At 45.8% G+C, this 16,799-nt stretch overlaps 1 protein-coding gene across 1 annotated transcript in view; it reads left to right on the top strand.

Annotated features, from left to right (window-relative positions):
• Window positions 1–4,556: 4,556 nt before the first annotated feature.
• Window positions 4,557–16,799, top strand: part of PLEKHH1 (pleckstrin homology, MyTH4 and FERM domain containing H1) — a 56,947-nt gene continuing 44,704 nt past the window's right edge. The window contains exons 1-2 of the mRNA XM_017500839.2: window positions 4,557–4,770; window positions 12,858–13,017. Coding sequence (XP_017356328.1) covers window positions 12,892–13,017 — 126 coding nt within the window. The 5' untranslated portion in view covers window positions 4,557–4,770; window positions 12,858–12,891. The remainder of the gene's footprint in view (window positions 4,771–12,857; window positions 13,018–16,799) is intronic.

Raw genomic sequence — 16,799 nt, forward strand, 5'->3', positions numbered from 1 at the left:
TTCAGATGGCTGGATTTACCTGATCCTCATTCCCTAAGCTCCACCAGCTCCCAACTCAGCTGCCCTTTCTCCCTCCCTCTCCTGCCCCTATCCACTGAGCCCCCATTGCCTGGCTCTCTCTTGCCTGTAGAACCCGCAGCTGCAGCGGACAGAGCATTTTGCATTGATATATGTTGTAATTACGTCAGTTCTGCCCTAGCAGTTGCTCTCGGAGAAAATCACTCAAGTGTCAGAATATGACACCTGGCATAGTCAGTACAGACTCCAGACAGGTGCATGACAATGGAGACTCCCGGGCCCAGTGATATGAAGAGCTAAAGGTGGCCTGGAATCTATATTTTCACATCAGCATTTTATAACAAAAGGTTAGATTTGGAATCACTGCCCACCTCCTCATTGGAATCCTTCTCCACCATGCCCTTTGTCCATGCTGCTCCTCCTGGGTACCTCCCAGCTCCCTAGTCTTTGGGCATCTTGCTAGTCTTTTACACCTTCACACCTTAAAGTTTCCTCCTCATTTCATAATATTTATTAGGTGCCAATAATATGCCAGGTACTGAGGCAGGCCCTTTATCTCCACCTTTATAATAACCCTCTAAGGAAAGAATTCTGATTCCTGATTTACAAATGAAGATGCCTCCCTTCCTCATCCTCTGCCTGGCTCTCTCTGGCTCCCATACCCACAGCTGCACTGAACAGATCATTTGCAGTGATGTATGTGGTAACTGCATCAGTTCCACCCTGTGTCCCCTGGGCAGAAGAGCCAGGATTCAAAGACTGGCATGTCTAGTTCTAAAGCCTGTGCCCAGAGTTCATGGATCACCCTTGCCACACTTTCCTTCCTAGTACAGTAGCTGGAAAATGGCAAGTACTCAATAAATATTTGTTAGTGAGTAACTGAATGAATAAATGAAAGAGTCCATGTTTACACTTTCTCCCATCTTTCCATACCCATCTCACATGCATGTGCGCGTGCACGCGTGCACACACACTCTCTCTCTCTCTCTCTTTCTTTCTCTCTCTTTCTCTGAGGATTTAACCTCTGAGCCATTTCCTTTCCTTCCAACCTGGCCTCTCCCTGCATGTCCAGTCACTGCCCTCTTAAGCCCCACTTGGATGGTGACTCTTGACACTGCTTCAATTCATGGTTACCTCACCTCTCAAGTGCCATAGTGACTAATCCTGACAGTCACCAGAGAGCCAAATTGCTCCCAAAGATTCAGCAGTAGAAGTAATCTCCTGACTTCTCTGTGACCCAAGGCAGAGAGCAGAAGCCTGGACTAGGACTGGCCCTAAGTTTCCCAGGAGTCTGAGACTCCCTTCTCCTCCTTCTCCCCTTTCTTCCCCTTCCAACAGCAACTGAGAACCAGGTCCTGAAGGCAGGAGGGGGGGGATCCCTTGATTTGAGGGTTTTTTGGTGAAATAGGGGTCTCCTTGGAGCTCAGACCCCTGCTCAGAGAAAGCAAGCGGGGTTGGGAAGTAGGATTTCTAGAAGGCTTGCACATGGGAAGATGAATTGTCAACCATTTCACCAGCTCTCCTAGAGTTATTCCTGTCTCAAGCCATCTGCTTATCCATTGCAATCTTGTAAACAGAGATCTCCTAGACCTCCAGCCAATATATGTTCAAAGAATAAATAAAAAAGGCTACCATTTATAGATTACTTGCTGCATGGCAGACACCATGTTATCTCATTTAATCATTTCAACAACTCTAAGAGGCCAGAATTATTACTATCATTATTTTACAAATGAGGAATTAATTCAGAAAACTTAAGCAACTGCCCCAAGGTCCTACCACCACTTAAGTGACAAAGTTGAACTGAGCTCTGGTCAGTTCCAAGTTCCTCTTTCCCTCCCATAGTGCTGTCCGAGGAAGGAGGCCCAGACTAAGATGCTGTTATATTGACTCTGTAGGAATTTATTTTTTAGACATTCCAACCTAAACCTGGTGGTGTGTGTATATAAACTGACTCTCCTGTAACCCCTAGAGTGGTTAGTTAGCATCTGAAATGCCCTAATCAGGAATCGGCATTCCAGAAAATGGTTACATAAACACTTCAAACAACATCAAAATATACACCCAAGGGCTTAATGTGCTTGAGGTATGCTAGAAATAATCTTTCATTGGTGAAATAAGCAGTTTCAAAACACGGAGTTGCCCAGGAAGATTATTCGCCCTTGCATGAATGGGGTGTGAGAGCCAGATGAGGCCAACTGCCCCGCTTTCTTGAAGCAGGCTGTGCGACTGTTTTGTGCCAGCTTGCCAGTACACGTATACTTGGTAGAATTTGGCCTTAGCCATTTTTAATATCCCACCAGCAGGAGATTACAGAAAAGAAGACAAATGGCCTCCACTTGCCTCTCATGTCCCACGGCAGGTAATACAATCACCAAAGGACCAAATTAGCTCAGACCAGTTGACAAGTCCCCATCCTGGCTTCATCTCCTCTCACAAGAGGGCCCTGGCAGAACTTTCAACTCAGGCACATTTTGGCTTTTCTTTCTATCTCTCTGCTCCATCCTCCATTCTCCTTTTTAGGCCACTTGTCATAATCTAATATCCAAACAAAGGGGCTCTAGGGTGATGGTGAGTAGCTACCTGGGAGGCTGAGGCAGAAGAACTGCTTGAGCCTAGGAGTTCTAAGCTGCAATGAGCTATGATTGCCACTGCATTCTAGCTTAGGCAACAGAGCAAGATCCTATCTCAAAATAAACAAACAAAAACAACTAAAAATATATAATTAGCCAGGCATGGTGGTGCCTGCCTGTAATCCCAGCTACTTGGGAGGCTGAGGCACGAGAATCGCTTGAAGCCAGGCGGTAGAGGTTGCAGTGAGCTGAGATCGCACCATTGCACTCCAGCCTGGGCAACAAGAGCAAAATTCTGTCTCAAAAAAAGAAAAAAGCTGTAATTTGCCCAAGGTCACATAGCTAAAAAGTGGAAGAGACATAACTGAAACTCAAGCCTCCTAAATTCCTAATGTAGGGTTCAGCCCACTTCTACCATCCTCCCACAGACTAAGGGGCCTGCTCAGAGCTGGGCAATGGTGGGGTGTACTCTGTGGCCCCAAGCTCATTGAAACCAGCAACTGAGCTGAAAACGTGTAGAGCCTCTTCTGCCCTCTTCAGAAATCACCAGCTATAGATAGGGGAGAGCACATTCCTCCCATTCCACTCTCCATGGTGCGTCCCTTTTTACTATATAACAAAGTTATATTGAATGAGTTCTGGGCTGAGGTGTGGCGGCTCATCCCTGTAATCCCAGCACTTTGGGAGGCTGAGGCAGAAGGATTGCTTGAGTCCAGGAGTTCAACACCAGCCTGGGCTAGTCTCATAAGTGAGACCCCCATCTCTACAAAAAAAAAAAAAAAAAAAAATGCTGGGTATAGTGGCATGTGCCTGTAGTCCCAGCTGTTCAGGAGGCTGAGGTGAGAGGATTGCTTGAGCCCAGGAGTTCAAGTTTCAGTGAGCTCTGATTGTGCCACTGCAATCCAGCCTGGAGAACAGAACAAGAACCTATGTTGAAAAAAAAAAGTGAATGAATGAATGTCTCCTTAGCAAAATCTAGAGAACTTGCTTTTGGGTTTCCCTAGGCAACTTCTGGAATGCTAAAGTCGGTAGCCAGAGCATTGTCCCACAGAATGGGGCTAATCTATCCCAATCCCCATGAGCTATAAAGCCGTTTGCAAGTTCAGCCACTGGAGTCCCATTGGCCCAGTTAAACTTTCACTTTTGGCCTCCTGCACTACCAGCTTTCCTTAGTGTCTGGGCTCTCAAAAGTTCTCGGTGAGAATTGCCTGAGGAACTTGTTAGATGGGCAATTTCCCACCCCACCCCCAGAGATTCAGATTCAAACCCGGGCTGGGGGTGTTCTTTGTGGTGCCTGGGATGAGTCTTCCAAGAACCATTTGGAGAAACAGGCCCTGCTGGTATTTTGCTTCAGTTCAGGCCTTGACTGATAAGAGAGCCTGCAGGGTTGAGGAAGAAGGCTGTTTTGAAAGGTGGAAGTTCGAGTCCAGCCTGGGCAACATGGCGACACCAAAAAATAAGTATACATAACCAAGCAAGTTTTTCTCTGGGCCGTCGTGACTTATTTTTTCTTTTTCCTTCTGCAAATTGCAACTCAAATAAGGTTTGATCTGCCAGACTGAAAAAAGGACTTCTGTTCCAAATACCCAGGCGTTACATTTCCCACAGGTGGCCAGACAAATGCTGGAACCTTTGGAGGAGAGGGTCTGGTCTTGTCCCGCATCCCGCGAGGGTCCCCCGCTCTTTGGGACTGAGCAGATCTCCGGGGCGCCCTGGTCGCCCCTTGCGGCAGTTGGTGCGGCCTCTTCAGAGGGCCCGGGCTGCCGCCTGGGGCACCCCGCGGCCCTCGCCGCAGCCCCAGGGACGAGCCCAGCGGTGCGGAGAGGTGGGAGGCTGGAGCTTGCTGAGGTCATTTCCTGTGCCTCTCCGCGAGCTGCCTGGAGAGCCGAGCCCAGCGCTCTGCCTTTAAGGAGCGGGCGGGGAGCCGAGGGGAGGAGGGCGCCCGGCGGAGCGTTGAATGGGGCGCCGCAAGGCACGGCCGGGCTTTGTGCAGCGAGCCTGCGGGCACCCCTCCCGCTCCAGCCTCGCCCCGCCCCGCCGCCCACGACCCCTGCTGCCCGGGAGCCAAGAGCCAGCGGCCGCCCGAGACTCGGGCGAGAGCGACGCAAGGTCGGCGGCTGCGGCCGGAGGGCGCCCGTGTGCCCGGTGCGCAGCGGGGACGGCAGCGAGCTCGCTGGAGGTAAGTGACCCGCATGCCCACAGCGAGCGTGGGCTGGGGCTGTGCTGCGGGGGAGGGCGTCAGACTGCATGCAGGGCCCCTCCGGCCGGGAGGACAGTCCGGAGCAGGTGCTTCCCTACCTGGAAGCGAGCTCCTGGCGGTGGGAGCGCTGGAGCGCGGGTCCGGCTTGGCGAGCCGGGTCACCCTGGGGACCCGCGCCGCAAGGCCAGGAGGAGCCTCCCCCAGGAGGACCCGGAGTTGGGGACTGGCCCGATCCAGTCGCTCCTGGAAAGGGCCCTCGGAGCGGACGTGCCGGCTGCCACCTTGCTATCGGTGCTCGCACCCTTTCACCCCTCCCCGCCTCACCTTACGTTGTTTCTAATGTGGTTTCTGGGTGTTCTTAGGGACCCTATGGCTCAGGCTCGACTGCTAGGAGCAGGTCAGCCAAGCAGAAAAGAGAACAGGTTGGGCGCTGAATGACAGAGTCTTAGCGAGGACTCGGTCTCCAGGAACCAGGGGCCTTAGTGGGGGTGGCAGAAGCGGTGAAGACCCTCAGGAAGGAAACTCCTCTCCCTGTGGGATTTCTGCCTGCCAGGATATCTCCTCCATAGCTTTTACTGTGAATCCACCTCGTAAAACTCTTCCGGGACAAAGCCTTGGTTCAGCTAAAACGCTTGAAAGACCGTTTTTAAAATTCAGTGGAAGAGTTATCAGTTACTCCATCAAACTTTTTGGACTGTTTTCTATGGACAGACACTGTGTATTGGACTGGTGCCATCTCTTAACATTTGATGGAACATAGGTATTAGTGTTTCTGCGTATTATTAGCCCCATTTTCCAAAGGAGGAAACGGGGACTCTGAAAAGTTGTGATTTAGGCCAGTTGCGGTGGCTCATGCCTGTAATCCCAGCACTTTGGGAAGCCAAGGCAGGAGGAAAGCTTGATGCCAGGAGTTCGAGACCAGCCTGGGCAACATAGGGAGACCCTTGTGTTTACAAATAAATAAAAATTTAAAAATTAGCTGGGTGTGGTGGTGTGGGCCTGCAGTCCCAGCTACTTGGGAAGCTGATGCAGAAGGATTGCTTGAGCGTAGGAGTTCGAGGCTTCAATGAGCTATGATTGCCGGGGCATTCTTAGTCTGGGCAACAGAGTGAGATCCTGTCTCTTAAAAAAAAAAAAAAAAAGTTGTGACTTGCCCACGGTCACATAGCTAAAAATTACAAGAGACATAACTGAAACCCAAGCTTCCTAAATTCCTAATGTAGGGTTTGGTCCACTTCTACCATCCTCCCACAGACTGCCAAGGGGGCCTGCTCAGAGTTGGGCAATGGTGGGGTGCACCCTGTGTCTCCAAACTCATTGAAACAATTGAGCTGAAAACATGTGGAGCTTCTTCTGCCCTCTTCAGAAGTCACCAGCTATAGGGGAGAACATGTTCCTCCCATTCCTGCCAGAAAAAAAATAAATCCAGAGAAATGTCTGGCAATTTAAAGTGTATATCACTTACCCCCAAATTCCGTTTTCTGCGACTTTATTCCTCAGATATACCCTGATGTATATGAAATGGTGTACATCATTGACTATTCATTGCAGCATTGTTTACTTTAGCAAAAGGTTGGAAACAACCCAGATGTCCATCAATAAGGGCTCCTTCAATAAGATCACGTAATAGCCACACAATAGAATACATTAAAGCCGTTACAAAGCATGGAGGGAAAATGTGGCAGATATGTATACTGATGTAGGAATATCTCTAAGTTATATTGTTGAGTACAGTGTGTATGGTGTGCAACCATTTGTGTGTGAGTATGCCAGATATGTATGAATGCTTGTATATGCCCTGAATATCTCTGAGAACTCACAGAAACCTGTAACAGTGGTTGCCTCTGGGGAGAAATAGGGCTGAAGCACAGGCATGGGAAGAAGCCTTACTTTGCACTATATACCCTTTTGTTCAATGTTCAAAAATAAATTAATAAAATAGCTTTAAAAAATCATATGACCTTCCCTCCAGATCGCCAGAGTTAGATCTGGTAGTGAGATAGTGAGCACATCTTTTTTTTTTTTTTTTTTTTTTTTTTAAGCCGGAGTCTCTCTCTGTCGCCCAGGCTGGAATGCAGTGGCATGATCTCGGCTCACTGCAACCTCCACCTTCTGGGTTCAAGAAATTCTCCTGCCTCAGCCTCCTGAGTAGCTGGGATTACAGGCACCACCACCCCCCCACAACCACACCTGGCTAATTTTTGTATTTTTAGTTTCTCCATATTGGCCAGGCTGGTCTCGAACTCCTGACCTCAGGTGATCTGCCTTGGTCTCCCAAAGTGCTGGTATTACAGGCATGAGCCACCACATTCAGCCTAGTGAGCACATCTTTGGGCCACATCTCCTCTTAGGTTCTGGATGCTATTGGTTTGCCTTTTGTTTGCCGATATCAACAATAACAGTCATTTATTGAGTACTTAGTGTGCACCAGGCTTTTGTGATATCTCCTTTAATTCTCAAAAGCCCTGCATGATGTGATACATGAAATGGCCATTTTGAAGGTTGAAAAATGGTTAAATGTTGACAGTTCCATGTGGTTCAACCAAATGTTATTGTCCTCATTTTCAAATATTACTGCCCTCAATTTCAAAATGGAACTGAGTCTCAAAGAAGTTAAGCAAATGGCTTAAGGCCACAGGATTATTTAGTGCCTGAGCTCATATTTTAACCCAGGGCTGTCAGTGCCAGAGCATGGGATCTTAGGTACTAAGCTGTTTCTCTTTGATGTTTTTGTTTTCAAGGAATGTTGTACCTGGTTGTCCTGACCCCTTCTTTTGGTATTTAGGTCACTGCGGCCTAGGACATGCTCACCTTGTCTTTGTCTCCCCTGACATTGTGTGGAATGTGATGCAGGCACCCAGTATTGGTCAAATGCATGTTGTTAGCTTGATCAGATGACAATGCTGAGATCAGAAGAAGTTGTCCCTGTTTCCACTCATACCCTTCTCTCAGCCTCATCCCCAGAAAGGGGACACAAAGCTGTTTCTTTCCCACAATGGACAGGTAGTCAGCCTCGTCTGGCAGAGCACTTTTAGGAGATGGTGGTAGCCCCTCACTAACAAGTGGAAGTCATACAGGTACTCACACTCAGGGAATGAACCATACTGAGGTGACATGAGAGAGCCCAGTGGAAATTGTACATATAACAGAAGCCTGGTTGCCTTCCAATTCTTCCTGTGTCCTCCACAAGTTAGAGGCAATGAGCTATTTTGAGGCCTGTGGTGACCTCTGACCTCTTTCTTTTAGACTCCTGTATTGATTAGCTACCTTTGCAGGGAGTTACCAGGATATTCAGGCTGTAGACTTGAGCCTCAAAAGCCACAAGATCTTTATTCATCTTTGTGTCCCCAATCTTGCACACAGGAATCACTTAAAAGTTGTTTGAATTAAACTTAGTCTCAGGGCCGGGAGCAGTGGCTCATTCCTGTAATCACAGCACTTTGGGAGGCCGAGGCAGGTGGATCACCTAAGGCCCGGAGTTCAACCAGCCTGGTCAACATGGTGAAACCACATCTCTACTAAAAATATAAAAATTATCTGGTGTGGTGGTGCAGGCCTATACTCCCAGCTACTCAGGAGGATGAGGCAGGAGAATCGTTTGAACTTAGGAGGTGGAGATTGCAGTGAGCTGAGATTGCACCACTGCACTCCAGCCTGGGTGACAAAGCGAGACTTCATCTCAAAACAAAATGGACGTAATCTTAGGCCAGGCACAGTGGCTTAACACACTTCAGAAGGCTGAGGGAGGTGGATCACTTGAGCCCAGGAGTTCGAGACCAGCCTGGGCACCATGGTGAAATCCTGTCTTTACAAAAATTAGCCAAGCATGGTGGTGCACATCTGTAGTCCCAGCTGCTTGGGAGGCTGTGGTGGGAGGGTCACCTGAGCTTGGGAAAGTTGAGGCTTCAGTGAACCATAATTGTGCCACTGCACTCCAGCCTGAGCAACAGAGCAAGACCCTGTCTCAAAAAAAGAAAAAAAAAAAAAGTAATCCTAGCATTTTGTCAGTTTCTGGTCAAATCCTCAAACTTGCCAGAGAGATCCCAGGTCAAATTTGTGTTTTCTCTGATATAGGCTCTGAGTCTGGAGCCACCTAATGACTCCCTGTGCTACCTTCCCACCCATCCTGCTCCCAGCCCCTGCCTCTGAGGCATATCCCCACTGACTGCTGTGGCATTTCAGTCCCAGGTGTTGGAGGATTCAGGGGATGCCAAAGCAGGTATCAAGACCATGGCAATCTTTCCACTCACCTGCCAAGCAGTTTAGCAGGCTGGGTGCCAACAGAATCAAGAAAACCGAGTTTTACAGCACTGGCCAAGAGCTGATCATAATTTTAGCTGGGTATTGGGAACATAAGGACTTATTGTACTATTCTCCCTATTTCTAATGTGTGATAGAGCATTCTAGAATAAAAGTAGAAAAAAAAATTGAGCTGAGTTTTGTTCCCAGCTCACTTCCCCTCTCTCATTTCCCCATTTATTTTTGCCATTCATGTTGTATTTGTTAGTATGAATATCTGGTAGATATTCAGGCTAGAATAGTCATACTAGCCTGTTAGTATGAATATCTGCTACCACTATTGAAGCATCATCATGGGGAGGGGACCGTTGTAGATGTTGGGAGATCAGGATTCTTGGCCCAGCTCTGCTACTGCTTAGCTCTTCGCAAGTCTCTAAGCAAGTCATAGATGTGATGAGTTTTCTCATCTGTTCATTGTGAGTAATTGTACTTGTCCTCCATCTCAGGGATAAAGAGAGAAATAACACACGCATCACAATGCTTTGACAGGTTACAAGCTACTGCAAATGTAAGGTATTCATTTCTGCTCATCCTTCTGCACTTTTATGGGAGGTACAAGTGCAAGGTGACTTAGCAAGCGAGGCTCAGCTTACTGGTATCTTCCTTTAACCCCCCTTATGTTATAGCTGTTGCTCTGACCACCTGCTTCTGTCGGAAGGGCCTCTGGGCTTTGGGCTTGGCAGCAGCCACCTTGCTCCTGATCTGTTTCAAAACCTCTCTGCTCTCCTCACATGCCGAGGCAAGCCTTGCACGAGTCCCAGCCTCCTCAGCAACTTGCCAGGGAGACGATGGTTAATTCTCTCCATCCCCAAGGCAGGGAGAGGATTAACCAGACCACTTGATCAGTTCAGAACCACGATGTCACGGAGTTGCTTGATCGGGGAAAGCATTCCCTAAACTAAGTATAATCTCAGATATCAGGGCTAGGCAGACACCAGTGACATCTTTTCAAAGTACTTAGAGATTTTGATAATTTGGGTTTTCAATCTCCCAATAGAATGTGAGCAGCAGCTTTGACCATCAGTAAGAGAGAATCAATATTAATCAAACTCTTTCAACTACACAAAAGGATTACATTTCCCCTGCCCCTTGCTTTTATGCTTTTGCTATTATTTCTTAGCCCTGAGCTGAGTTGCAAGACTCCCAGGTTCTAGTCTCAGATCTGCCACTTTCCGTATTTATACAAGGAAAAGCAAAATCTCATTAAAGGGCAAGGGAAGATGAAACATGAAGCCTCCTGGCCTTCTCGGAGAGCCTTACAAGGTTCTGTTTTGTCTTTTCAGCTGTGATCTTAGCTCAGAGAAGGTCATGTTTGGTTCTTTTCTTTTGTCTTCCTGCCTGTTCCAGTTGGTCCCAGTCTTTTGAGGTTGGGATTGCTGGGAGGTCTCAATGTAGGGATTGTTTGGATGACAGGCTGGGAGGGCAGCGCTGAAGTCATGTGTTCTGAGGAGCCAAGAACCGAGCTCACTCGGTCCCTCAGTGGCTTAATTGTTGGGCTTTTCTCTGCAGGTCTTATTTTTTAGATGAAAAGTCAGGACACATGGTAAGTGTCAGTGCTTAGAGAAGTTATGGTCTCAGAATATTTGAGCCCAAGATGTCTTGGAAAATCTGGGATATAGGTTCATCCTTGTGCTGAGGCTTCTGAAAGATCCTGGAAACGATTTCTGCCATTATCAAGTCTACCTCATTCTTTGTGAAATTGGAATTATTTTTGTTTTGGGGGTGGGTAAAGAGCATACAGTGCCAACAAACTAGGAATTTGCAACCAGAATCCCAGCTCCACCACTAACTAGCTGTACAATTATCTGTAAATTATTTGGCTTCTCTGTTCTTCAGTGTCCTTGTGTGTGTGGACAACAGTACCTACCTGTGGTTTCACAGGTTCTTGTAAGGATTAAAGAGGCCACACGTGCCTGACACACAATAAAGACTCAGTAAACAATAGCTACTTGTAGTGTATGATGGGAGAAAGATATGAATAAAAGTCACATGCGAGGGGAGAAGCACTATTGGTGATTAGCCCATCAAAGAGAGGCTAACTTCGCACTGTGGTAATATCTGGCAATAGTACAGGAGGTGGCTGGGTTTTCTGAGGCCATGTGGCTCCTGGGGAAGGAAAAGGGGATTTTAAAAAGCAACAGATTTTTATTATGGAAAATTCCAGGCATATATTCAAGTAGAGAGATCATATAAATAACTCCCATATACCCATCACCCAGCTTCAAAAATTATCAGCATTTTAAGAATCCTATTTCATATATCTCCTCCCCTACCTACCTCTTACCATGAAGTATTTTAAAACAAATCCCAGATATTATATCATTTCACCTATATATCAAACATTTCTAACAGATAACATTTTAAAATATCAGCTGAGTGTGGTGGCTCACACCTGTAATTCCCAGCACTTTGAGAGGCTGAGGCAGGTGGATCACTTGAGGCTAGGAGTTCAAGACCAGCCTGGCCAACATAGTGAATCCCCATCTCTACTAAAAATACAAAAAATTAGTCAGTCTTGGTGGTACATGCCTGTAATCCAGCTACTCAGGAGGCTGAGGCATGAGAATCACTTGAATGAAGCCAGGAAGCAGAGGTTGGAGATTGAAGTGAACCAAGATTATGCCATTTCACTCCAGCATGGGTGACAGAGTGAGACTTCCGCTCAAAAAAAAAAAAAAAAAAAAAAAAAACCTAAACAATTAAAAATTATTCCTTAAAATCATTGACTACTAGGGTGACCATGTGTCATGGTTTGGGACAGACCAAATTTATACTTTTTGGCAAGCGTCATTCATCATAACACCTTATGCATACTCATGCTTCCTTCTTCCTTTTCTCATCCTCCATCCAGTTTTTTTTCTCTAAATATGTCCAGGAGGCATCTAGGTGAATTCCCCTAACTGGACATACTATAGATATTTACTTGATTTGTTCTGAATTTGTACAACATTTTTGAGAAAGCCCAAAGACTTGTGGCTTTCTCCAGAGGTTGCAGCAAAATATCTAGCAGTTTTTGGTTTGCGTCTTTGAACCTGAAGGAAATGGTGAGGATCTATTCCAAAGTGGGATGGATGATTCAATGATAACAACAGAGAAATTCCCATCTAAATAGAAGATTATCAAGGACATTCAAAGCATTATATTTTCTTTCTATTTTATTCTATCTAACATCTTATATAGATAAAGTAGAATAAGAGATAAACTGGGAAGCTGGGTTCTGCCTCTAATTAACTATGTGACCTGGGATGCATCTGTTACCCTCTTTAAGCCTTTCCTAAACACATCCCTCCCACTTTTCCCAGCTCCCATTCCCATTTATCTGCCTATCACTTGGCAACTATAACCACATTGTAATTAAATTTTCCTAAGATTTCCTTGAAAAACCCAAAGACAGGGAAACTCTCTTAGTTCCATTTGCATCTCCAGGGCCAAGCACAGGGTCAGACACATAAGTAGCTGTTTAATGGATAAATTTGTTGTGTGGATAATCGAAAAACAAATGAGCCCTACTTTTCACTTCTGTCCAAATGAGACTAGGTTCTCAAGGTGTCTCAGGTTTCGCTGTTTCCTGAAGCTCTCAGCTAACTTACAATGGAGCAGGACACACTGAGCTGAGGAAGGCAGGGATGGGGCTCTGGGGATAGGTGACCAATTCTCTTCCCCAACCCTGTTTTCTCTGTCTTTCGGTCCCCTCCCCTCTTTTCCCCCACAGAACTCTTCCTCACACACTTATTTATCTTTTCCTCTTTCTGCATGCTTGTTCTTAGGGCTCCCTGGAATAATCCAGAAGCTGATTCCATCATGGCAGAACTCAAGGTGGATGTGCGAGCCAGCGTAGACTGGCAGAAACGCTGCCTGGCTCTGGAAACCCAGCTTTTCCGGTTCCGACTACAGGCCAGTAAGATAAGGGAGCTGCTGGCTGACAAGGTGAGTCCCGCAGAGCAGAGAGCTGCCTCTCCACAGGCAGGCAGAGGTTTATGGCAGGGAGGGACAGAGGTTTATGGCAGGGAGGGCTGCATGAGAGGGAGAGTTGGGGAAAGTCAACTTTCAGTAAGATGCCTTTTCCCCCATGCAAAATGAAACCCAAGGTAGATTAATACCAAACTCTGAGCAGTTGACTAAGCTGTGATCTTGCTTGCGTCCTTGCTCTGCTCACTCATAAGGCACACCAAAGACATGCTGCCGATCTTCTGGGTCCCCCATCACTTCTAGAGTCACCTGTGGCTGCAGTGGAGAGGTTCTGTTATTCTCTTAACATTTCTTTCTCAATGTGGGGAAGGGTGGTGTTTCAGGACCTTCCTCTTATCCTTGGTTAAATATATGAGCTACAGAAGGTGACCGTCTGCTTTCCTGGTAACAAGGACACAGGTTGTGGAGCCAGACCTAACTTTGCTCTGCCACTTACAGGCTATGTGACCCTAGGCAAGTCCCTTGACCTCTAAGGCAAAAACACAAATGTCTACTTCTAAGAGTTATTTTGAGAATTATGTTGGATCACATATGTAAAGGTCCTGACATAGAATAGGTCTTAAATTGGAATGATTATTTTCTTTACAGGTTTGGGTGGGCTGGTCTGGGAAACTGACCACCTTTCCCAGTGTTTCTATGGGAGGATACATTCTAAACTGCTAACTTTCAGAGACATTCTGGAGCATAACCCATCTAGAGAGTGAAGACCTGCACTTAATAAAATTAAATGAATAAATCGTTATATGTATAGTTTTGTTTATAATATCCACCTGCTTAGCAAACCCTTCTTTCAGAAGTACAAAGGGAAAATTCAGCTCACCCTTCTCCAGATAATGTCCAAGCCTCAATTAGTAGAGCCTGAATGGATGGCCTGTGTTACTGATAGCTGGAGTCTAGCAGGACCAATCAGTGGCATCACCGTGGCTGAGGGGAGTGGTCCTGGAATAGTCTGGACTAGAACTCTCAAACGTTGGGTCTGTTGGCATTGTTGTCTCCTAACTCAGACTTTGCAAAACAAACTTGCAGGGCTCCTGCCAGGTGCTGCCTGTAGAAAGGGATGAATTGGGAAAGGGCAGGAGACCTCAGGTGGTGATTCTCAAAGTATGGTCATAAACGTTTTGCCAGAACCACCTGGAGTGCTTGTTAAGCATGCATATTCCTGGGTTCCACCTCAGGCCTCTCAATCAAAGTCTCCTGGGGGTTGCTAATAATCTGCATGTTTAACAAGTTCCCAGAAAATGATTCTGTACACTATGAAGTTTAAGAACCCTGCCTTAGGCTGTGGTATTGTGGGAGGGACATGAGGGAAGGAAAGGGTAAGTAGGGATTGACTCAGCCAGGCAGTCTGAGATCTACCTCAGAGGGAAGAGACTCCTGTTTCTGGTAATAAGGACATTAAAACAAAAAACCCCGCTATGAGTCACCTGGAAATACTGGGTTAAATATTTTTAAAATTCATGTGAATGCAAAGCTGAGCACTGAAAAGAGTAAGAAAAGTCCTCAGGTAACAGAATGAAGAGGAAGAAGCCATTGGTACTCTGATAGCTGACTGAGCAGCAGGTGCTGTGTGGCTGGCCTCCCTAGAGTAATGTAAGGTTTGAAGTTAGAGTTTTAACATCCGTGGGGATAGAAATGAGGACTGGCCAGCTGGAGGGTGGAGCTGAAACAGACTTCCACATAAAGTCAAACTATTACTTCTTTTGATTAGTGTCATGTGAACAAAATTTAAAAATAAAAAATAGGACTATTGAAGGGCTTACCCTCAATAAGAGGGTAGACAAAGAAAGGAAAGTCATTCACCGGTACAGGAGATGACAACAGCTTCTCAGACTTAGTTAAGGCTCTGGATAGAAAAACAAGAGGAAGTCTCCCCTGAGAACCTGATGACAACACTGTTTTAATGTTAGGATTTGTACTACCTGTGTGGTTTAGGACACCCAAGTTCTGGGCCAGTGATACCCCTAGGGAGCCTGGTAGAAACGGATATAATACCTCTCTGGAGAAATAAGACCTCAACTCAGATCACACAGGATCTGCACAGAAAAAAAAAAAAGCCTTAATGAAGAGGAATATATAATCAAACATGACTAAATACTTAAGTATTTAGTATTTACAATCTACAGTGAGTGGAATCCACGTACACAAAATCAATTGAACTAGATCCCCAACAACTTCTAATAATGGAACTGTTGGCAAGGGACATAAAATAAATGAGTTCAAAAGTTTTGAAGATGTAACAAAGAAATTGAAAGCATAAGACAAGAACAAGACACTACCTAAAAAGATCGGGTAGACTTGAAAACTAAATAGATCTTTTAGAAGTGAAAATGTTTTCATTGAAATTAAAATGTATGAATGGATAGATTAAACATCAGATTAGGCACCATTGAAGACAGACTTAACGGACAGGAAGACAGACCTAAGGAAATCATCCAGAATGCTGCCTACAGAAATAAAGATACAGCAGCTGATACCTGAATATTAGAATGACAAGGTCCTATATCTACCAAATAAGATTCCAAAAGTGGAGAAGAGAATGAAGGAAAGGTATTACTTGAAGAGATAGTGGCTGAAAAGTTTCCAAACGATGAAAGACATGAAGCCTCAGATTCAGGAAGCAGAATAAGTCTAACCAGGATACTTACTTATTTAATTATTTATTTATTTAATCTCAGACACAGTCGTGCTCTGTCGCCCAGGCTGGAGTGCAGTGGCATGATTTCGGCTCACTGCAACCTCCGCCTCCTGAGTTCAAACAATTCTCCTGCCTCAGCCTCCCAAGTAGCTGGAATTACAGGTGTGTGCCACCATGTGCAGCTAATTTTTGTATTTTTTTAGTAGAGACAGGGTTTCACCATGTTGGCCAGGCTAGTCTTGAACTCCTGACCTTGTAGTCAACCTGCCTCAGCTTCCCAAAGTGCTGAGATTACAGGCACGAGCCACCGCACCTGGCATCAGGATAAATTTTTTAAAATCACAGTTTGGTTAAATCACTGTTTGGCTGCTGTAAGAAAGAACTGCAATAACAATGGCTTAAACCAGGCTGATGTTTCTTTCTTTCTCATGAAGCCTTCTAGACATAAGCAATCCAGCTCTGCGATGTCCTCTGGGTGTTTTAAGCTGGGTCACCTGATATTCACATTCCAACCTCTTCCCTTTAATTAGTGACTCAGAGGTTTCATACCTTTCTTTTGCTGATATCCCACTGGCCAGGTCTTATTCACATGGTTATACCCAGCTACAAAGAAGGTTTGTATATTTCTACAAACAGAAATATAGTCTTTATTCTGAATAACAACATGCTAAGCTAAAAGTTGAGGGTTCTATTTATATGAGAAAGAAAGGATACATAATAGGGAAAAACCAGCAGTCTTTAGAATAATAGAAGCAATAACAAATAGAAGCAGCGTATGTATACCTCAAATCAGTAGAGTGAGGAAATGAAAAAAGGAAAGCCTATTAAATCCAGATAGGGACAAGAAAATAATATATCAAAAAAAGGATGCCAGGTGCAGTGTCTCATGCCTGTAATTCCAGCACTTTGGGAGGCCGAGGTGGGTGGATCATGAGATCAGGGGTTCAAGACCAGCCTGACCAACATGGTGAAACCTCACCTCTAGTAAAAATACAAAATTAGCTGGGTATGGTGGCCTGCGCCTGTAATCCCAGCCACTCAGGAGGCTGAGGCAGGAGAATTGCTTAAACCCAGAAGGCGAAGGTTGCAGTAAGCCAGGATGGCG

Source organism: Cebus imitator, unplaced genomic scaffold (assembly GCF_001604975.1).
Source record: "Cebus imitator isolate Cc_AM_T3 unplaced genomic scaffold, Cebus_imitator-1.0 Scaffold13, whole genome shotgun sequence".
Classification (NCBI taxonomy): Eukaryota; Metazoa; Chordata; class Mammalia; order Primates; family Cebidae; genus Cebus; species Cebus imitator.